Consider the following 23,258-nt stretch of genomic DNA (forward strand, 5'->3'; position numbering starts at 1 on the left):
TGGCGAGCAGGTGCTACTCTTCATTGCGGTGCGTGGGCTTCTCATTGCGGTGGCTTCTCTTGTTGCAGAGCACGGGCTCTACGTGTGCGGGCTTCAGTAGTTGTGGCATGCAGGTTCAGTAGTTGTGGTGCGCGGGCTCTAGAGCGCAGGCTCAGTAGTTGTGGTGCACGGGCTTAGTTGCTCCATGGCATGTGGGATCTTCCTGGACCAGGGCTCAAACCCGTGTCCCCTGCATTGGCAGGTGGATTCTTTTTTTTTTTTTAATTTAATTTATTTTTTTATACAGCAGGTTCTTATTAGTCATCAGTTTTATACACATCAGTGTATACATGTCAATCCCAATCACCCAATTCATCACACCACCACCCCTGGCAGGTGGATTCTTAACCACTGCGCCACCAGGGAAGTCCCTGGACTTAATTTTTTAAATAAAACCTTACTCAGAATACGAATGTATAAAATTAGCTGTGCTCCGGGTGTGGCCCTGCCTACTTGACTGCCCCCCTCACTTCCCTAAGGGGCCCCTCCTTAGATCCCTAGGACCTTGATCAAGTACTTTGGATCAACTCTAATAATTAGAAAGATTTCTCCTAAATTCAACTTGTTACTTCTAATTATTCCAAATTCAGGGCCCTGGAGCAGCAAAATATAAATGCACATTGTCTTCTGTGTAAATATCTTTCAGATACTTGAAGGACACCCAGTGTGCCCCTTCCTGCCTACACCTTCTCTTCTCCAAGATAAATCAGCGTCATGACCTTTACCCTGTCTTCGGGGGACATGTTTTCAAAGTTTTAGTCAGGAACTTCTTTCTTAAGCTATTCTGTTTATTTCTTCTATCCTGGAAACTAGAGACAGAGCTTCTGTTAACTATCTTGGGTGGATTTGAAGTTGGTTTTTAACTCCCCTTCTTCATCCTTTATTATTTTCTCCTTCGGGCTGAATACTTTCAGCCTCTTAGAGAAAGCTGTTTATTATCAAGGTCAAAAAAGAAACAAAGGTGTTAAAGACCCAGCCTCAGATGGAATTGCAACTTGAGATGGCAGTCTGAACTTAATTCCCGTTTCAGGACCCTGCCCATACGGCAGCCCTCCCTCCACAAAGTCATCCAAATGCCTGTCAGCGCCGCGGAGCAGGGCCTGAGCTGGGCATCCTCTGGTCACCGTTCTGGTGGCATCAGGTTTCGCGGGGCCGCAGCGATTTTCACTGCAGAGGCCACTTGGCGCTTGCGAACACGCAGAGCCGAGGGTTCCTGCACTGCCCCAGGTGCTTCAGTTCTATTCAGTAGCAAAGGTGTCTGCCCTTTGAGAGGGAACAAGCAATGGGGACTTTTTTGACATTAAAATAGAGTTCTCTTTGGCATCTGGGAAAGCTGATGTTTCGTACTCTTTGATCTGAGGCCCCATTTTCTTTCCACTCATTTCAGTTGACCAGCGGTTGTGTTATTAGGTTTGAAAGCATTTATTTCCTTTGTTTTCACCCTCTTTCCATGTTTTATGTAGAATGGTACTTTCCAGTCTAGTTTGAATATAATTTCCTGAGCTATATGTGACACTTAGGAAACATGAGTTGATAATAATACCCTGGCTTTCCACATTTTGTCATATTTTACCATCTGTGCAACATATGAAGAGTGTTAGATTTCTGCTCCTTTGGGCGCTGGATGTTATATAGGGCACACAGATAAGAGCTTGTATCCGTTAGGTGTTGCCACCGCAACAAGGCGTTCTCAGCCTGCGACCTGTAGACGCCTGTGGAATCTGTGACAGGCTCTGGGGGCTCCTTGAATAGACTAAAAATACACGCAAATTTTTGTGTATAGATTCTTGTTCATATTTTTCTGGAGATTTTTCAAGGCATCTGAAACCAAATAATGGTTAAGGATGACTTAATAGAGCTTTCAAGATCCTGATATTGAACCAGATACACCTTCTAATCAGGACTTATTACAGTGGTGTTAATTTTTGTTGTTGTTGTTTTTAATAAAATGCCTTGAAAATTCTGTTTTAAAGTGAGCCTGTAACTAAACATCGTTCTGCTTTGGTCATCTGATTCAGAACTAATGTGGCTACCGTTCATGCACTGGATGCTGTATGGAAACCAAAAGAAAACAGTAGAGTGCCATCTAGAGGGCCTAACAATAATTTCCCAGCTTTGGAATCAGGCCCAGGCATTCTCCCTACACGGGGGTCTTTAGTTTTAGTAACTTTCTAAATCAAGAACACTTTTTTCCTCTCAAGTAATTGCAGACCATAAAGATGTGTGGCAGTGATATTTATCATCTACATAGAGGCTACAGTTGTGGCGTCTAGCCTTGCTACTCTGGAGACATAATTTTAATAAAAGCTTAATGTTGTAGATGGCGTTAATTTTATAGGGATATAGGAACTACAGCCTTTGAGATCCACACTGCATTTGAATATACTTTTGATCATAAAGCAAGAACAAATTGATGATTCCCGTAATATCAGTTTGATGTAAGGATATATTGCTTTGTTGTATTTTCGTTTAAAGTTAGAATAAATTAAAAATTAAGAGTAATTTGTCTTAATTACTCTTTGTATTCCTTTCACGATGGTGGTATAGCATGGTGTTTGCCAAATGGTGCAGAAATTGTGGGGTTTCAGAGTTGAATTTACTCTGGAAAAACGTACCAAATGATTTGTATCCACGTGAAAATGTGCAGGAGCATAGCTCTCAAGTCCTAGCTCTGCCCTTTAGGTTGCAATGGTTGATTATGTTAATTGTTTCTTCTTTTATAAATGGGGCTGAAAACAGTATCTAACATAGGGTTGTTGTGAAGATTAAATGAAATAGAGTTGGTAAGCACAGTGCCTTGTATATGAAAAGTCTTTTAACTTATTAAAGTCTCTTTAATTTATTGTTATTGTTATTATCACTGGCCAGTTTTATTTTCAGGACAGCTGGAGTAAAACAGAAACAGACAATTTTGTATCTTATAGAGAATTGTATAGTTTTAAAAAGCATTTCCACAAATACAATCTTGTTTGACTAGAGTTTCAATAAATATTTATTTATTCACGTGTTCAGCAGCTGTTTATTCAGCTCCCATTAGGTGTAATAATCATCTTAGGCATTGCGGGTTTGATGCTGGAAACAGCAATAAGAAAGACATGGGGGCTTCCCTGGTGGCGCAGTGGTTGGGAGTCCGCCTGCCGATGCAGGGGACACGGGTTCGTGCCCCGGTCCGGGAGGATCCCACATGCCGCGGAGCGGCTGGGCCCGTGAGCCATGGCCACGGAGCCTGTGCGTCCGGAGTCTGTGCTCCGCAACGGGAGAGGCCACAGCAGTGAGAGGCCCGTGTACCGCAAAAAAAAAAAAAAAGAAAGAAAGAAAGACATGGACCTTACCTGGGCGGGGGAGGAGTTAGACGATAAGCAGTAAACAAGGTGATTTCACAAAGAAGTCATTAGTGTGAAGAAAATCAGTGTGATGTAATAGAGAGCGACTGGAAGCCTACTTGAGGAGGATGAGGCGGCCAGGGAAGATCTTTCTCAGAAAGTGACATTTAAGCCCTTTCCCAAATGACAAGGAACCAGCCAAGTGAGGGTTCGGGAGCCGCCACCCCGACTGAGGAAAACAGCGCGTGTAAATGCTGTTGGAGGGGGTGAGTGAAGCATGCACACAGACTAGAAAGAAGGCCCGTGTGCTGGAGCTCAGGGAGGTCAAAGGACTTTGGACTTTGTTCTGCGGGTTCTGGGTGAGGTAGGGTGTGGATCAGAGCACCAACCAAAGAGTCAGACTGTCTGGCTTGAAATCTGACCTATTATGTGGCCTTCGACAAGCTTCTTGACTTCCCTGCACCTGATTTTTACCATCTCCGAAATGAGAATGGTAGTTCCTTCCTCCTAGGATTGCTGTGAAGATTGAATGAGATAAAAATAATTGTGTAAAGGGCTCAGAAGAGTATCTTAATACTGCTGTTTCTATCATCATTATCACCACCTTCATCCTCAAAACCCCCAATTTACAGATGAGAAAACTTAGAAATAAGAGGGTGGTTTTGAAATCAGAATATAGGCGTCTTGATTTCGAAACCGTCATTCTTTTTGCAATATATTCTGTAGCATGAGCTCCCCGAGAGAGACATCTCTTGATCTGAATCTCTTTAGCTCAGAGCCCACTTGTATGCACCCGTGAATGTTTAAACAACACAGAGAAGATGATCAGTAAGGCCAGCAGAGACCCAGGGAGGCATCCTGTGCCTGTGCCTCTCTCCCCACACCTGGAACCATCAGAACATCTAATTCCTTGAGTTTTGATGAGCGCTTTGGACCCTAAGCGGAAAGCCTTACTATGCACATAGGAATGAATAGAGGAGGGAGGAACTATTTTGAGGACCTTGTAAGATAACTGAATCTCTTCAGAAGGACATTCAACACTCTTCATTAACTGCCTTAAATGAGGTCGTACATAATATAAATAAATGAAATCCAGGGATTATCCCCAGATTTTTTCTGATCTGACTTTTAGTGAAGGTATTAATTAACCAGACTACCAGACTTGAACTTCCCTTTCCTCCACCTCTTTCTGCCTTCGCCCAGTCTCTCCTGGAGTAAGCAAGGACATAGGTAAGGATCACAAAGCAAGAGAAACAGATTCGAAGTCAGGAGCCTGAAAATCTGCCTGCTCACCTTGCCTCTAGTTCCTCAGCCCCAGCGGTGCTTCCCTCACCGACCTTGACGCAGGCTCTGTGTCTGTTGCAGAATGTGAGCACTTGATCCGCCACATGCTGGTGTTAGACCCCAACAAGCGCCTCTCCATGGAGCAGATCTGCAAGCACAAGTGGATGAAGCTAGGGGACGCTGATCCCAGCTTTGACAGGGTGAGCTGGGCACCACTCGCCCCAGGGAACTCCTCTTAGGGCTACTGCAAGTCTCTTCTGCATGAGATTGTAATCAGGCCAGGACCTGAAAAGGCGGGCCTGGGTACAGACTTGTTGTGTAATCCTAAAACAAGTGAAGCCAGCAAGAAGGAATCTTAAACCAGCTGAGTTGTTGGAGAACAGTGATACCAGTTCCCTACTGCTTGTCCTCAAATCAGGGTCCCTTCCTGGCTCTTGGGGCAGTACAGCCTCCTCCCATGGGGTTGTTTCCCTCCTCTTAGTGTGCTCGGTCCAGTGGCTCCTGTAGCATTCCTTTCTTTGAACCACTGTAGCCATCCCGGGTACCCCAAGGAGCTCAGGAAAATAGTGGCCTTACGATCTTATCTGCTCCTAGTTGAGTACCCAGGGCTTTCTTGCTTAGGCTTTGTCTGAGGCCAAAAATATCCCAAGCTAGGCAGCATGGAACAGCTTGTTCATTATATATGATATGCCATCTTGACATGGTTAATTGGGAGTTAGATAGCTTGCCTTTTTTTGTTACAGTTAATAGCCGAATGCCAGCAGCTGAAGGAAGAAAGACAGATGGACCCCCTAAATGAGGATGTCCTCTTAGCCATGGAGGACATGGGACTGGACAAAGAGCGGACACTACAGGTATCTGTAAATGAGTGGAGGACAAGGTGGGGGGTCGTTCTACTCCCTCTGTCCTGCCTTTTCCATTCTTCCTCCTTCCTGGGAACTTGGATCTTTTTGTTTTCCTCCCATTCTTCTTCCTCTGCCCCTGTCTGGGCCTCGGAAAGAAGGCGCTTTGGTCTTCTAATGTTACTATTAAAAGCGTTTTGGTCATTGACATGCCGTATCACCCAGGTTTTTTGCTCTCTCCCCTTTTCTCTTGGTAGTCATTAAGATCAGATGCCTATGATCACTATAGTGCAATCTACAGCCTGCTGTGTGATCGGCATAAGAGACACAAAACTCTGCGTGTCGGACTACCTCCTAGCATGCCCCGAGCCATGGCCTTTCAAGCACCAGTCAACATCCAGGTGGGCAATAACTCCGGTGACCAGATTCAGGACAAGTAACATGGAGGGGGGTTGGTTAGCCATTGCTCACTAACTCTAGGTCACGAGAGTTCCTATTCTTCCGTACCTCTGTCCCCTTCCGGCTGTCATCTCTTGCTTTGTCAGAGGTCAAGCAAAGAACTGAACCTTTCTTTGACAGAGAGGATGGAAGAGTATCCCAGTACTTGGGAGGGACAACAATAGTTGAATTTTATTTTTTTTTAAAGAAACAGCAAATCATTGAGAGAGACTGTCCTCTCTAAAGAATGCTTCCTGGTAGCTTCTAAGGGCAGAGGAACCAAAGACTCAGAGGTAGAAACATATAGAGTTTAGCAATCAAGAATGCTTTGCAAGCCTATCATTATTTCCCTCTGGGACTGAAGGAATGTGTGTATACGTGCGTACTGCTTTCCAGGCGGAGCAGGCTGGTACCACTATGAACATCAGCGTTCCCCAGGTGCAGCTCATCAACCCAGAGAATCAAATCGTGGAGGCAAGTAGCAACCTCTGATAGCTGTCAGCTGAAACGGCTTTCTTGCCCATAGTCTTGCTGCCTTTCCTTACTTCTTATTTCTAATTTGATTGTGTTTCTCTCCTCCTCAGCCGGATGGGACGGTGAACTTGGACAGTGATGAGGGTGAAGAGCCTTCCCCTGAAGCGCTGGTCCGCTATTTGTCGATGAGGAGGCACACAGTGGGCGTGGCCGACCCTCGGTGAGTATCTGCCCGATTAACACCCAGGCAGAGAATTCCCACTGACTTTGAGTTCCTACCATGGCACATTTTCCCTACCTCACTGTATCTCCCAGATGAGATCTAATCCAGTGGCCAGGACATGTTTTTAACCCAGTTCAGGGTCCCTCGTAGATGAGACTGGATTTGACTAAAAATCACAGAGCTGTCCCTCGTGGATGGTGGGCTGAAAGCCACCATCGCAGCAGGTAATTGCAGTACTTTGGTGAAGAGCATACATAGCATGTCTTTTCCCACAAAGATTAAGGCCTTCTGATCTAAGCCACGTAAAGGTACCCCTGAAAATTCATCCGAGTTTGACAGCCTTTAGAGATGTTGTTTGCTATATATTCTAATGCAAGACTCATCTAAGAAGTGAGGACAGATAGTATGATATAATTTGTATATGTTAAAATTTAAGTAAACCAAAATCCAAAAACACGCCAGATAAGTACCAGTTTCCCCAAGTGTTTCCCCATAACAGTCCCTTAGTGTGTCCCCTGCTGCCCTCACACTGGGGAAGTGGACTGAAGACCAGCTCTCCCGGTTTTGTTCTGCACTTGGAGATTCTCACCACTGAAATAGCCACCCCTCTTCTCTGGCTATTTCTTGTACTGAGGAGGGAAGAAAAGGGTGTGGCCAGGGCTCTCTTGAGAGCTCAGCTTTGGGCAAAGCTAGGGTTCTTTTTTCTCTGAGTTCTCAATTTCCTAAAAAACCTCCCCTGCCTGCTGGTTTGCTTGCTTCACGTTTCTCATTCTCAGCCTACGATCAAACAGTCAATAGGGGAACATTCTGGCTCCAGAGACTGCGTCAGCTGCAAAGGGGTGGAGTCCCGTGTCGCGCTGTTAGTGGAAAGAGCTCTTATTTTAAAGTGTGCGGTAAACCCCACCATTGGAGCTCGACAGATCCACGCTTATCTGCCCATCAGCACTGACGGCACTGATTGCATTCTTTCCCTGGTGAATCAGTTGCTACTTCGGGCAGCCATTGTTTTAGTGGATGGCCTGTGTCCTCCAGAAACTTGCCATTCCCCTCCCGGCCTTGGAAACCTGAACTGGACTGGGGCCAGCGTTTCCTCTTGGCTCAGAGGTGTTGGTTTTACACGAGTGGTCCGTGAAGAATGGCGATCCCCAGCCCCAGATAGTAAAATGGCAGAGGGCCAGCTTCCTCACGCTAGGCTCTACACACCTCTACTCGCTCTGGGATCGTAGAGGGAAATACAAATTTAGGAGGAAAGTAGAAAAATAAAACAAAATAAATTGCGCTGAACTTAGCAGTTTCATCACTTTGGGGATATAGGTTGTGAGTGAGAATTGTAACAGAACTTCTCTGTCATCCTGTTTCCCATCAGCACGGAGGTTATGGAGGATCTGCAGAAGCTGCTGCCTGGCTTTCCTGGAGTCAACCCGCAGGCTCCATTCCTGCAGGTGGCCCCTAACATGAACTTCATGCACAACCTGTTGCCCATGCAAAATCTGCAGCCAGCTGGGCAGCTGGAGTACAAGGTACCTGGAAATGGGAGAGGGCTGGCCCCCAAAGATGCACATCTGAGCTTCCTTTGAGAGACTTTAAGGGACCGTCTCCAGGATTTAAGGGTGTCCTTATAGGGCAGGATGATTTCTCTTGCAAAGCAGCTCGGGTGAGAGGGAAGATTTCTCTAGTCTCCGTCACCATCGCAGGATCCCTTAGCTTCAGGAGATGAGAGTGCCGCTGTCCTCTCCCCTCCTTTCCCCCCACCTCACCAATCTGTTCCTTCCCACTCTACTCCTGACAGGAGCAGTCCCTGTTACAGCCGCCCACCCTGCAGCTGCTGAACGGAATGGGCCCCCTTGGCCGGAGGGCATCCGATGGAGGCGCCAACATCCAACTGCATGCCCAGCAGCTGCTGAAGCGCCCACGGGGACCCTCCCCTCTTGTCACCATGACACCAGTGAGTTGCAGCACGAAGCCCAACTTGCTTTCTCAGAGGCCTTTGATAAAGAGGTTGTAGAACCCAGAGTCTCCAACCTAAATGTCTGAATTTCTTCTTTCCCTCAATGTATGATGCTCAGTGTCATTCCCATTTTCTTCAGGCTGGTAGAATTTTCCAGAGTTAATTTTTGGTTAACCTCTTCACTTAACCAAATAATTTCCACACTGCAGCCTGCTTCTGGAGGCCTCATCCTCAGGGGGCTACTTATAGATACTTGCATAAAGGGCGGCTGCAGCCCTGCGCTTCGAGGGCGGGTGGGCGGGGAGTGGGGGAGCATTAGCCTCAGGCCTGGCCTTCCTGCAGGTAACGTTTCCCTGCCAGAGGGGAAGCTAACAGTTTTCTCTGGACTTAATTGCTTTTTAGACTGGTTTCCAAAATTACATTCTCACCAACCCTTCCTCCTTTGATTAACACTACCTCACACTTTTGGTACAACCTGAATCACTTGATTATTTGGCTTTCACAAGCTCAAACCTGACAGTTGGTATCTCTCAATCCCAATTTTTTTTTTATATGATGGTCACATTCAAAGATTCTTTTCTTCCACTGGGTTCTGTTTATTTCTGATTATTTTTCTGTCATAGGTAAATTCCTTCATTCATTCCTTCATTCATTTATTCATTCATTTAGTCTCATACTACCTTAAGATTGGGTGCTAATGATATCCATAGCCCTTACTGGCTGCTTTAGGGCAGTGCTTCTTAATGTATCTCTAGTTGAGGACCTTTTTTCCCCTTCAATCCATCCATCAGGGATAAATACCTTTGTAAAATAAAATGAAAGTGAATTATTAGAGAAGTAAAACTTTTAAAATATGTGAACTGCAAGGCTAAATTTTATTTGATTCAACAGAAAAAAATTACTCCGTTAAGTTGCTGTAAAGGTTTGTAAATCTTACTCTCTATTTCTTTACCTACCTTATTTTGGATTGGTAACGAAACAGTCTGTGGACTGGCACGGGTCCATGGGCCACACTTCCAGTAACACTGCTGTCGGGAAAAGGAAAGAATTTATATTCACGGTTCCTGGCCTCACTGAGCTTATAATATGGGACAATAAGATCCACATATGTGAAGTATTGGAATAACAGTAAAGGGCCATATGTGATTAAGTACCAGAGTGAAGACCGTGGACTTGTAGGTGGCAGAGGCACTCGGAGAAGGGCAAGTTCAGTGAAGGCTATGAAGGATCAGGGACAGCCTTATGGGAGGTGCGGTGACTTACTCCGTCCGCTGTAACTGTTTTTGCCAAGGTCACTAACAAGCTTTTGTTGGTAAGTCCACTGGCCATTTTTAATCTTTATCTTTTTGGACCTCCCAACTGTATTAGTCACTGCTGACCATTTTTCTCCTTGAAATATTGTCTTCTTTTACCCCATTCTCCTTGTTTTTTGTTTTCCACCTGCCTCTCCTTTTCAGGTTCCCTTTCTTCTTTTTCCTTGAAGTAGGTGAAACCCAGAGTTCTATCTGAGGCCCTGTTTCCATCTCATTTTACATGCTCTCTCTGAGTGATCTTGTCCACTTCTCTAATTTCAGTCACTGAGCGATTCTCCAGCCCAGAATGCTCTTCTGAGTTCTATACTTCTGTATACATGACTACCGACTGCACGAATTTAGTTGGTTGTTCAACAAGTACTTACCTTTTTAATTCAACGTGTCCTCAAATGAACTTATCCTGACTGTGTGAAACCTGTTTCTCCCGCCGGGTAACAGTGAACGGCACCGTCACTCTCCTGGTTAGACAAGCTGGGAGTGTGGGTATTATCTTTACTTCCTCCCTCTCCCTTATTCCCCATGTCACACCAGTTACCCAGTGCCTGTGAAGTAAGTATCTTACTGCTTTCCATCTCCACTGCCCTTTCTCTAACTCAAGCCACTGTCATCCTTTGCCTGGATTAGCACAGTGGCCTCCTAACCGGCTTTCTTGTTCCGGCTTGTCTTCTAATCCTCATCACCAGCCATTTTCATGCTGCAACTAAAGCAAGCCAGCTTTCTAAAATATAAATCTTGTAACATCATGTCCCTGCTTAAAATCTTTAGTGATTCACCACTGCCTTTTCTCAAAATAAACTTCTTAATGTGGTATTCAAGGCCATTTATAACTGGCCACAGTGTTCCTCTCCTGCCTCGTCTGTAGCCACTTCCTGCCTAACCCTGTTCACTCCAGCCTTGTAGAACTGTAGTAAGGGATCTGCTGGAGCATACAGACAATGGAATTATTCCAAAAGTTTGTTTTGTTTTATAATTATTGTCCATTAAAAAAATGCTCTTTTGTAATAACTGAGGTTTGATTTTTGCTCTGGTGCTTGAGGCATGGTGATTATGTGAGCCACAGGCTGTGAGTAGCTACCCAGGATATACAGCATTCCAGTCCACAGGCAGATGGGAAGAGTCACAGTAATGCATGCATCGTGGTGGTCCTCATTTCACTTACATGTTTTGGTGCGTAATGGCGATTTTAAAGCATTGAATGGTAATCACACAATTTTATGTTATGTACTAAAGTGTCCTTTTAAAAAACCAGTATGCTTTTCTGGAGTAAAGGATATCTAAAGTCTGGAAATAACATTAACATGAAACAACAGGTCAGTTCCTAGACATTCCAGGTAAACAAGCTTCTCCTACATTTTCAGGTCCTCAGACACCCGCAGGCCTTCTCTTTTCTCTTGGCCTAGAAACGTCAGACGCTTGCGACCCCTTCCCCTCCAGAATGCCTTCCTCAATTCCCAAGCGCCCCATGACTGGGTCCTGCTGTTTTGTACTTGTCCGTTTGCCTATCTCTATCCTCCACTAGACTGTAAAACAAGGGCAAGAACTTTATTAATTCACATTTAATCCTGGAACATAGTGGGCATTCAGCTATTTTTTGGATGAATAAATGAACGAAGGAAGATGAATCAGAGGAAGAAATTCAAATTAAAATCAACCGAGCGAGGTAAAAATGGAACAATGGAAAGGTATATGAAAGTTCTGTATAACCCAGGGATCCTAGAAAAGCTTTGCAGATTAAAAAAAAGTGACAGAGAGGCCTGCCCCAAGCCCAGTGTCTAGAATAAGAGCTACTGCAGAAGAAGCACCACCTTGAGCTTTTCCTTCCTGTCTCTCTTCAGGCAGTGCCAGCAGTTACCCCTGTGGACGAGGAGAGCTCGGATGGGGAGCCAGATCAGGAAGCTGTGCAGAGGTAATGTGGCATCTGGCAGTGCTTGCAGAACGTCCTTGGGCAGGCTCCCCCTGCAACCAGCGAAAGGTCACCTCTGCCCAAGGAGGTGGTACAGTGCAGCTTCAACATTTGTGTGGTCTCTTTGCTCAAGCCAGATGGCATGTTCCTCCCCACATGGAAGTAACAGAAGACTACCCAGAAAATTCCATTTCTGTAAGCACCATTGGAAGTCCCCTAAGTGACAGCAATAACCATAAGAACTTTTTCTCTCCTCCCTCCTTCCTTCCTTGCCCCCTGCCTTCATATTGCAACTCTGATAGTATTCACAAGGCCCAAAGCCTGCTCCTACCTGCCAAGAACTGTTACTGAAAAGGAATTGGAGATTTGGGATGACAGTGATCCTAGCTAGTCTGGCCATGGACCGCTGGCATGGACTCTTCCTTTCCAGGAGAATGAATACCTCTTGTACTGTTTGCTGTGTGTTCCTTCCATACCCTTGTATCAACAAAGAGATATTGAAAAAAAGAATATGGGATTCGGGCCAGGGACAGATGCAAATATCCATTGTTTGCAGAGATGCCTAATTCACAGAAAACGGCAGTGACCATCAGGCATGCTGTACTGTTCATTTGACCTCAGTTCCAGTAGCCATGGTCCTCAGCTCCATGCATGCCCCTTTGTGAGAGCTGACTCTCTTATTTTCTGGGGAGGGGGGTTTGACCAGAATCCAGCATGTATTTTCCCAGAAATACAGGTGTTCTTCAAGATTATATGTTTTTTTCCCTTGAGGGAAGTTGAAATAAAATGGTTTTCATGGGCTCTTGGGGAAACTTCGGGTGTTTTTATCAAATGGATATTAAACCACTCATGGCTTACCCTCTGGTAAGTTTGCATACCGCTAATTACTCTCTAGTCTGTTAACTGTTTTTAGCTGGAATGGGCAAAGTAGTTAAGAATGAAACGAGACCACTTTATAAGACCCGGACGGTTGCTGGCCAGTATCCTTTCCCTACCCCCAGTAGCTTTGTGTGAGAGCTGCTGTTCAAAAAGAGTCTGGTCCCGTGTGGGAAGAACAGTGAAGAACAGGGGTGTTGGCTGGTGGGCCAGCTCCTTCCACAGCGTAGCCGATAGAGGAATCGTGTTGACTTTGTTTTTCTCTTGATGCTGTGGTTTCTACAGTTTGCCAATCACAGGGTGTGTAAAGTTGTACGTGGGTGCTGCTGGCATCATGAAGAGAAATCGGGAAACTTACTGCCTTCCTACTTTAATTAGACAGCAGTATTTCATTTCATCTTCTTTGTCTTGCACTTTACTTCCTTCAGCTCCTTCTTTCTTCCTTAGACCAACATTTAAAGGGTAAAATGCCCATCAGTTTTGATGTAATGGAAGGAATAATGCTTCTTTTATTCATGCCCAGTAAGAGCGGCAGTGGTGGAGCGAGTCATCAGTCAGACCAAGGGGGACTGATACCTTATTAATGGTATTAGTGGTGGATCTGAAAGATCTTCAGAAGAAAAGTCATCAGCTTGTCCACTCTTCAGCTTCTGAAACTTCTGTTTTCTTGTCTTGCCTTTTTTTCCCCTAAAAAACAATTCTAAACATTTCATGTGGTTTCATTTCTTCATCCTTTAGAGAATGTTGGTTCCCTGGTGACAACATCAGTTTTTCTTCTCTGATCATGGAGTTACAGTCATGGGGCATGAGGGAAGGGGTGGTGTTGGAACTCGCTTAGCCCCACATGGAAAGATCTGTTTTCTGTGACTCGCAGCGAGGTCAGGCTCCAACCCTCGGGGCCAGTGGTGTCCAGAGACACATGCGAAGCCCTTCTGAATATCTCTCTTGGCTCATCTCTAGGAAAAATCCTTAGGGCTCATTTCCTCCGACTTGTAGTTTGGAAATTTGGAGAGAAAAGAGGAATGAAACTAACAAGTAGAAAATAAATTCTTTTCCCGAATGGAATGAAGTAAGGGAAATTGATCCACTTCGTGAGCTACATCTGTTTTCTCTCTTCTCTTAATGGCTACTCTTAGGTCCACAATTCAGCCACTTCATTGGTACGCCAACTTTTGCTGGCCTTTTGGAACATGTTTCACTTTCATCCAGTCAGGGATCTGTTGGCCGTCGAGCCCTTTTTGAGCTCTGGCACTGTTTCATTCTGAGTGCTTTGGATTAACTTCTAATGCTTCTTGCTGAGGAATATTCCTGTCTGTCTTTTTTACTATGAAATGTGCTCCTGCTTGTTGCAGGTACTTGGCAAATAGGTCCAAAAGACATACACTGGCCATGACCAACCCTACAGCTGAGATCCCACCGGACCTACAGCGGCAGCTAGGACAGCAGCCTTTCCGTTCCCGGGTCTGGGCCCCTCACCTGGTACCTGATCAGCATCGGTGAGTAGCCACGTGAGCTGTGGGAGCTCCTTGAGGCTCATTGGACAGGCACCCTTCTGGCTAGTCTTACAGACATGGTGACTAGCATCGCGGCTTTAAATAGCATCCTGAACTTACATCTTCTCAACTCCTTAACTAAGCAGTGCCCAGGGCAATATGAGATGCTTCTTTCCCATTACCTCGTAGGCATGTTTAGTGCCTGCAGGTGATTCTTGTGATTCTAGATGTTGACTTATAGATGAAACTGAACTTGAAACCTGAAAGTGGGTGAAGCTCTTAGAAGGCCAACTGGAAATGGAAGGATTTGTAGCCACATCAGTAGGCTTGACCTTTAATAACCCATCGCCATCAAGAGAATGAGCACTTCTTATCACGTGACCGCTGAACAAGGAGCTTAGATATCGGGGAAGATACATTCCTCTGTGAGTGGTAGAGCCAAGATACTGCATCCTCTTGAGTGTTGTGCTTGAAAAGTCATCCTTGCAATATTCTGATGGCAAAATCTTTTAGTAGGTCTCTGATACATTTAAAATTCATTGTCTTAAAGAAATAAAAACAAGTGTAACCTTTCTTGCCAAGAAAACTTCACAAAATTGAGTTCAAGTAAGCCTTGGAACAGAGGGGAATGACACTTTGCTGGCTTAAGAAGATGATTATCTTCTGGGAACACCTCGATGACTGAAAATCTTAACCTTTAGTCCATTCTGAAGCTGTCCCCAAGCTCAAAGGCCACACTTTCAAAGCCACCACCAGTTGCTAGAGCTTATTTTCTTTCAGTCTTTTTGGGAGGACAGCGAAAAGCAGTCTTCCTTGGGAAGGTTGGGAAGCAGATTCCAAGGAGATTAAGTTTATAAATGTGTTGTTATTCAATCTTGCAACAGGCTCACACTGGCAGTCTTGACACAGTGCTTTTATTGTGTCTAGTTACCCACTGGGCATCAGAGGTAATCAGCAGAGACAGGTGACCTCTGAGCAGACTGAGACTTCATTAGTGCCACGTTGGAACTTAGAAAGGAGGAAGATAAGCTTTTATAAATGACCATGAATAATGTAGTGAAAATGGTTTATTAGTAGAAATGACATTTCTCAAATAAAACTCTGATGGCACAGAAAGACAGTGTTTTTCTAAGGAAAATCTCTCAGGGCCTACACTGTTAGGATACTACATCGAGAGTACTTCGAGTGATTATAAGCTGCATTTTCCACTCCAAACATTTTCTGTGATTTCTCAATAACTGAGCTCTACACTGTTACCTAATAGACCCTTTATTACTTTGTTTCTCCCTGTTTCTATCTTCCCCTCCTTTATAGCCCCACACTTAATTTTTCATCCCATGTCAGGGTCTGTTGTTTAGTTTCAGGCCTTTGGGTTTAATCGTTGTTTAATTCAGGTGCTCCTCAGGATGTGTTCTTACGGGGGAAGCATGAAGATCAGCACATCTCCTTAGTCTGCCTTTATCAGACCTGATATCCTGTTTACACCTGTTACTAAAGAAAGACCACATTGGCCCACAGCTCCATTTATGTGGTTTCCACCCTGCCTAGTCACTGTCAAGGCCTTGCGTGCTGGAAATCTGTCTGCTGTCTGTTTTTGTGTGAACACTCCTGGCAGAGGGTTTCCTATGGTCAAGCCAGTTTGAATTGGAATGAATGCTTTATGAGTGACAGATTATGTACGGTGGGGCATTTATGCAACCTCAGCGTGTCTCGATGGGGTTATAAAAACATGGCAACGCAAGGGACTGAAGTCAGTCTTCAGGGGAAAAGAGAAACTTTCCCAGGCTATAAAACACTGAAACTGGGAGGCCTGAATAGATTACTGAATTCCTTTCATTTGCTGGAGGAAATGACTCAAGAACAGCACATATTATCTATTCTTCTGGGGTATCATAGGTGAAGTCCAACATGGAGACAGAAGATGGGTCTGACCAACCTTCTCAATGCGGGAAGTGTGTAATTTAAAATTAAAAAAAAATTTAAGTGTAATTAACAACAACAACAACAACAAAACTGACACGAGATGGATTTTATCTAGGTGGGGTGCCAAGTCCCTGTTTGAAGAGTGTAGTGGGAATATCAGCCTAATATGAGGCTGTCCTGAGTTTGAACATGATTGCTAATAAAAATAAAACATGGCTGATACTATCAGTGCTTCCAAAATGAGCAGCTGCATCAGAACTCTTCCACTGAATCTACTGTGCTGGGCTGCCGGGGGTGTCGGTCTGTTCACAGCCTGATCTTCTGGAAAAGCCATGAAATACCTGGATCTGGATGCATTGCTCTGAGGGGAGAGAATGTGTTTTGTGCAGACAGACCATATTAACTCCTTGAAGAACATGACTTTCTGAATGAATCAGAAAGGTGTCCATTATCAGAATATATTGCAAGTGTAAGAATCAAATTTTAGGAGAAAATAGCATTTGCTTGCTTTAACTCCAAACACCTGAAGTAGAAACAGAAATAGGAAGTATTGAGGAAATACTCCTGAGAGCGTCTCTCATGATCACTGTTTCTGGAGTGCGTCTGCCAAACTCATTTGTCTTTTGTGTTACTGAACCAGATACATGTTCATGTTCGTTTCATTAGCTCCCTACTGTTCAGCTTCAGGTAGAGTCTGAAACAGGAGCCATCGTTAGAGAAGAGAGGGTAAAGGGCTTTCCCCTGCTGCCAGAACTCTCTTGACCCCTCTGCACAGTCACCAGACCCTCCCGGTCCCTCCCTGTCTGCCGCGTTTGAACTCGCTTGTTAACCCTCTTCCTTAGCCTTGGTTCTGCTTCAGTCCAGAATGAGTGACTGGCAAGGTGGTACATCATTTCACCCATGGCTCAGTGTGATGTCATCTCTGCCCTCGACATGAAATCCTGATCCTTTCCATCAGCTGCTGGAATGCTGCCTTGGCAGTCTTTTATCTGCTTACCTCAACCCATCAACATCTCTTTCTGATTAGGTAACAAGTATAGGTGTTAGCTTCTAACTCTGATGCTGTCCTAGGCATTCCTTATCGATAGCTTGTTCTTTCTCTCTGTAAGACACTGGCTGTGTTCTGACTGAGCAGTGGGTCATTTTGAAGGTAATCCACGTGATTCCTCTTTCATTAGCAGGTTGGGAGGGTGCCACTGCTCTGAGAAGTTAACTTTCACAGCAGGGAACCTTATTTGCGTTGACCAGGTACGTGCAGGATCTTGAGGCCCACATTCCTTAAGAATGGGCTGTCTCCATCTGGGGATCACAAGTCCCCATTTTCCCCACTTTAACCTCCACCCTCCATTTTCTAGCACAAAACCTGTGAATTCCAGGCCAGACCTTTGACCCCACAGTTGACTGTAGTTTCCCTCTGGTCCGTCATACGGAGAATGCTGCTCAGGGGAAACTTCGGGTCAAACCGGTAGGTTTGCTCTAGGTTTCTAAAGGCACTAGATAGAGACAAGATTATAAAAGCAAGAGTTCCTGTACAGCTGGGCCTGAGGGATACTGTGAAGCTCTTCTCTCTGACCCAGTGTATTTGTAAGAACTGGATGTATTTGATCCCAGGACCTTACCGGGCTTGGATATTAAGCCAACTCAAGGTAAGTGGAGATGGAAGATGGTCACTTGGAGGCCTCTGAAGGGAAGCAGGCTAGGGAAACGACTGGCCTCTGGAGATGACATGGAAGTGGCATAATGTGCAGGGCTGCACGTGCAGCCAGCCAGCTTTGTGTTCATCTGGAACAGTGTCCCTAGGTGATTTGGTCAAAAGCCCTGAGTCCTAGCCCCTAACCTTCTCTTCCCATGTATTCAGCTCTACCTACAAGGACTCCAACACCCTGCACCTCCCTACGGAGCGTTTCTCCCCTGTGCGCCGGTTCTCTGATGGGGCTGCAAGCATCCAGGCCTTCAAAGCTCACCTGGAAAAAATGGGCAACAACAGCAGCATCAAACAGTTGCAGCAGGTAATGGAAGAGATGGCAGGCATCTCTGGAGAAGCATGGGTAACAGAGACCACTATTGCAGGAGGACCCGGGTGTTAAACTTTCTACCCCCTTCATGTCAGCAGCACTGAAGTTTTAGAGGTTCCAAAGCAGATAGCTTCCTGACACTCTGCTTACTTCTTGTTATGTCCAGCTTTCCCCAGGAAGGGACTGAATTTTCCTCTTGTCTCTGTAGTTCATTAGAGAGGAATTTCTGGGCTTGTGTTTCAGTGGGAGGCCCCAGGGAATGTCCTTCGAAGCAACCCTGGCATTCCTCTCATGATTTATGGGCACTGGGTCTGTTGGAGCCTGCTCTGCATTCTTACCACCTGGCACACTCTCCAGTTGGTATGGAATGGCGCTCCCAGAGGAAGGAAGTGCACCTCCAGGCTTTATAAAGGGCCGGCTTCCCTTCTGCCTTCCTGACGACCAAGCTTCGAGTGGCATGTGCTTTGTACACAGATTTCACACTGGAACCTTTGCTTGTACGCAGGCCATCTTGGTGTTTTCCCTTTGTTCAGCCAGAACAGAGCGTGAATGTATTTCGTGCACAAACGCCTACGTAAATGGGTTAGTTGCTCCTCAAGGACACGTTCTTCTGCGTGGCTCCTTCTGCCCGTGAGACCTGGGGGCAGATCTGCATCTGCTGACATCACTGCGCGGCGTGGGCCTGGCTGCATCCCATCTGTATTAACTGCTTTCCCTTCAGGAGTGCGAGCAGCTGCAGAAGATGTACGGGGGGCAGATTGATGAAAGAGCCCTGGAGAAGACCCAGCAGCAGCACATGTTATACCAGCAGGAGCAGCACCATCAAATTCTCCAGCAGCAGATTCAAGTAGGCCTTCCCTCTTTGCTTTCTCCAACTTCTTTGGCGTTTGCTTTCAGGCTGGTTTGCCTGTGAACTTTGGAGGAGATCCCGCAGGGCAAAGAGGAGCTGAGTTATATGCATGGTTGCTATGTTTGAGTAAAGGTAATCAAACCTTTTGATGAACAACAATATTATAAATCTCGGTCACAGAGAGTTTCTTCCCTTCCTGAGAACGGCTCTTGTTAATCTTCGAGCTCACGAGTATTTTTTCTCCTTTCCCGCATTTGTTCTAGGATTCTATCTGTCCTCCTCAGCCTTCTCCACCCCTTCAGGCTGCGTGTGAGAATCAGCCCGCCCTCCTCACCCACCAGCTCCAGAGGTAATGAAGCGTGGTGTTTCATGCCTAAGCTGTTGGCCTGACTCTCATGGGCGATACTGCCTGACTCTAACGTTCATCTTGGAAGGACCCACTTGAAAAGCAGGGAGGCCAGTGTCAATTTTCGCGGCCCCCTAAAACCCTGACTTCCTGTGCCGCTTCATTTTCTTAGCCCCGTGAACAAAGTAACCTGACGCCAGTAATAGAGGAGGCCAGACGGAGGCCCACAGTGACCTCTGCCCCCTTGGGAAGTCTGGGGAAATAAGATGTGGACGGCTCTAAGTAGACTGTGGTGGGCGGTCTGTGCATGTCTGTCTAGCCTGGAGTCTTACCAAAACCAAAGAAGTAGTTTCCGCCTGTGTGTCGAATGGCGGAAGCTAACGGCAAGGCCACCCTGCCACCTCCGGAAGCGTGTTTGCTCATCTGGTTCTGTTGTTTTCAAGGTTAAGGATCCAGCCTGCAAGCCCTCCCCCCAGCCACGCCAGCAACCACCTCTTCAGACCGCCCAGTAACAGCCCTCCCCCCATGAGCAGCGCCATGGTCCAGCCTCACGGTGAGTGCAGAGGTATATGCCGAACCGCGGTGTGCCGCGGGGAGGAGTGAGGCGTAGCCTTGAGTGCCTCAAGCCATCGAGCGGTTCTGGTGGCAGAGTGACGTAGCGTTCAAGGGAGTCTGCCTTGCTTTGACTTCTTCTACCGACTCCTTAGCTGTGAGACCTCAGGCAAGTTAGGTAACTTCTGGGCGCCTCCGCTTGCTCAAAGGTGAAATAGGGATACTAATACTATTTACTGAATAAATATATATGTTAAATTCTTGAAATAGTCTCCGGAACAAAATAGGTCTCAGTAAAGGTTGACCGTTAATAATATTTTTCATAAAACCCCCTCCAACTCTACCCAATGAAAGGCGACTACCGGAACCTTCCCTCCTGTCATGCCTGGGTTTGGTGATCCACTGGGCACGTGGCTTCTCGCCTGTGGGTGTTTAGATGAAGGTGAAGATGAGTGTGCCCTAGTCTGTGTGGGCCTTCAGAGACCAGCACTCTGAGCATTTAGTATTCCAAAAACTGAGGATCTCTTAAGTAACGCCACCCAACGTAGATCCCCTGGAGAGTTTGAATTGCTCTCTAGGCCCTTCCTACCCGAAGTGGGGTCCCCGACGAGCAACATCGGCGGGAAGAGTCGAATCTCAGATCTCATCGCAGACCCGCTGAATCAGAATCTACATCTTAGCAGGATCCCCGGGCCATTTGTATGTGCATTAGAGTTTGAGAAGCACTGCCCTGGATCAGAGCTCCTCAAAGAATAATCTATAGACCAGCTTTCGGGCAACTTATTGGAATGACAAATTCCTGGAATTATGAATTACTGAATCAGCATTCCGTGGGTCGGGCCCAGGAGAGCCTGTGTTTTCTCGAGTCCTCTAGAGGAGCCTTCGGCATCCTGGAGTTGGAGAAGCACTGCTCTGGGTGGTATGCAGGTTAAGTGTCCTCACTGGGGCCAGCTGGTAACCCGGGCATTTGGTCACTCTGAGGTTCCTTTCTCTCCAGGTGCTGCATCTCCCTCCCAGTTTCAAGGCTTCCCCTCCCGCAGTGCAGTCTTCCAGCAGCAGCCTGAGAACTGTTCCCCTCCTCCCAATGTGGCACTAACCTGCTTGGGCATACAGCAGCCTCCCCAGTCCCAGCAGGTGACCATCCAAGTCCAGGAGCCTGTTGACATGCTCAGCAGCATGCCCGGGACAGCTGCAGGCTCTGCTGGCCGGGGCGTCTCCATCAGCCCCAGTGCCAGTCAGGTTCAGATGCAGCACCGGACCAGCCTGATGGCCGCCTTCAGCTATGGGCACCGGCCCTTGTCTAAGCAGCTGAGTGCCGACAGTGCGGAGGCCCACAGGTAAGCTGGCCCAGAGTCACCTAGCCATCTCTCCAGGTGACCTAGGTGGGAGGAAGCTCCTTAGCAGGGTGAGAGAGGAGGAGGAAAGGAGAAGGGTTCTGACTGGGCTGTGCTCATTTCAGCCTTATAAAAATTGGGGTGGTGGGTTTGGGACGGACTTGAAACCTATATATTGACCCAGGATCAAAATGCTAATGAGACAGAGGAAGACAAGGACAAAGCTACCTTACTATATGTCTGCAAAGACGAGAGTGGCCAATTAGAGGAGTTGGTAAAAATGCCATTTCCCCTTGAGTGTTCTTTTAGGATTGTTTCTTTCTCTGTCACCCATATTCTAAGAGATGGATACATCTTAATAGTTCAAGTGATGTTGCTACCTTCAACCAGAGGGGACAGGTGGGGATGACGCATACATCCCCATCTTCCCCACCCCATCCACCGCGGTCCTCTATACCAGCGGGGGCTCCCCACTGAGGAAGCGTGGTAGCTATTCCCCTGGGGAGTCTAGCACACTTGTCACATGGATGCCTGGTACTCACTCCCTTTTGTGTCTGCAGCTTGAACGTGAATCGGTTCTCCCCTGCTAACTACGACCAGGCGCATTTACACCCCCATCTGTTTTCGGACCAGTCCCGGGGTTCCCCCAGCAGCTACAGCCCTTCAGCAGGAGTGGGGTTACCTCCCACCCAAGCCCTGAAAGTCCCTCCGCTTGACCAGTTCCCCACCTTCCCTCCCAGCACACATCAGCAGCCACCGCACTATACCACGTCGGCACTGCAGCAGGCCCTGCTGTCCCCGACGCCGCCGGACTACGCCCGACACCAGCAGGTCCCCCACATCCTCCAAGGACTGCTCTCCCCCCGGCATTCGCTCACGGGCCACTCGGACATCCGGCTGCCCCCAGCAGAGTTTGCACAGCTCATTAAAAGGCAGCAGCGGCAGCAGCAGCAGCAGCAGCAAGAGTACCAAGAACTGTTCAGGCACATGAACCAGGGGGATGCAGGGAGTCTGGCTCCCGGCCTCGGGGGACAGAGTATGACAGAGCGCCAGCCTTTACCGTATCAAAACGCTGACTCTTATCACCACCACCACAGCAGCCCCCAGCATCTTCTGCAAATCAGGGCGCAAGAATGTATCTCGCAGGTTTCCTCACCCACCCCGACCCACAGTTACGCTCACCAGCCGGCGCTCGTGCACTCGGAGAGCATGGAGGAGGAGTGCTCGTGTGAGGGGGCCAAGGACGGCTTTCCAGACAGGAAGAACGTGAACACGTTGACCAAAGGTTGCCACGATGGCCCCCTGCTCTTGAGTACTGGCGGGCCCGGGGACCCTGAATCTTTACTGGGAACCGTGAGTCATGTACAGGAGTTGGGGCTACATCCGTACCGACAGCCGGCTGCTGCGTTCAGTAGAAATAAGGTGTCCAGCCGAGGTAAGAGCCCTGCAAAGTCCAGTCCTGGGCCAGTCTGCCCTCATTCAGTTAACTCAGCAGTATTACCTTTTTTCAGCTAGTACTCTGGGTTCCTAAGAAAAAAGAATTCCTGAGAAGACCTGCAGCACCATTTGGGGGAGAAGCACGTAGGAAGTGGGTATTTGGTGGGGAAGGGGTTCTGTTTTCAAACTTAAAAGAGAGTGATAGACAATTAACATATAGACAGTACAGTCGGTGAGGTATTATTACCTGTTTCCTATACTCATACCGTGGTTCCTTAGAACCCAGAATTTCTCGGCTGTCATCAAAATAGCTAGCTTTAACCTCTGCGGTAGAATAAAAGCCAGCCGGTGCTAAGGAAATAGGATTTAGTGTAAATAGTGTTGAACTAAGAGTCAGGGCCCCTCAGTCCTGGACATGCCTGTGTTACGAATGCAGTGACCTTGTCACTTAACCTCAGGTTCTTATTTCCTCATCTGTGAAAAAAGGGCAGGAGGCATAACGGTCCTTTGCAGAGTATTTGTGAAGATTAAAACATACACGTATGTATTTATGTTTATACATAATGTTTGTGTGTGTGACACACAGGGAGAGGGAGAGAGAGGCACACTTGATCATCTGAATGTACGATGTAAATAATTTGAGGT

The 23,258-nt window shown here is 46.7% G+C and overlaps 1 protein-coding gene across 1 annotated transcript in view; it reads left to right on the forward strand.

The window, feature by feature from the left end:
- Positions 1-23,258, forward strand: part of SIK3 (SIK family kinase 3) — a gene marked incomplete at its 5' end in the record, with an annotated part of 242,914 nt that overhangs the window by 208,199 nt on the left and 11,457 nt on the right. The window contains 15 exons of the mRNA XM_079708717.1: positions 4,728-4,846; positions 5,390-5,500; positions 5,746-5,889; positions 6,323-6,400; positions 6,511-6,620; positions 7,990-8,143; positions 8,413-8,568; positions 11,720-11,790; positions 14,016-14,159; positions 17,938-18,088; positions 18,816-18,941; positions 19,208-19,293; positions 19,734-19,843; positions 20,840-21,179; positions 21,737-22,611. Of these exons, the coding sequence (XP_079564843.1) occupies positions 4,728-4,846; positions 5,390-5,500; positions 5,746-5,889; positions 6,323-6,400; positions 6,511-6,620; positions 7,990-8,143; positions 8,413-8,568; positions 11,720-11,790; positions 14,016-14,159; positions 17,938-18,088; positions 18,816-18,941; positions 19,208-19,293; positions 19,734-19,843; positions 20,840-21,179; positions 21,737-22,611 (2,775 nt within the window). The remainder of the gene's footprint in view (positions 1-4,727; positions 4,847-5,389; positions 5,501-5,745; positions 5,890-6,322; positions 6,401-6,510; positions 6,621-7,989; positions 8,144-8,412; positions 8,569-11,719; positions 11,791-14,015; positions 14,160-17,937; positions 18,089-18,815; positions 18,942-19,207; positions 19,294-19,733; positions 19,844-20,839; positions 21,180-21,736; positions 22,612-23,258) is intronic.

The sequence above is a fragment of the Hyperoodon ampullatus genome (assembly GCF_949752795.1).
Source record: "Hyperoodon ampullatus genome assembly, chromosome: 7".
In the NCBI taxonomy this organism is placed as follows: domain Eukaryota; kingdom Metazoa; phylum Chordata; class Mammalia; order Artiodactyla; family Ziphiidae; genus Hyperoodon; species Hyperoodon ampullatus.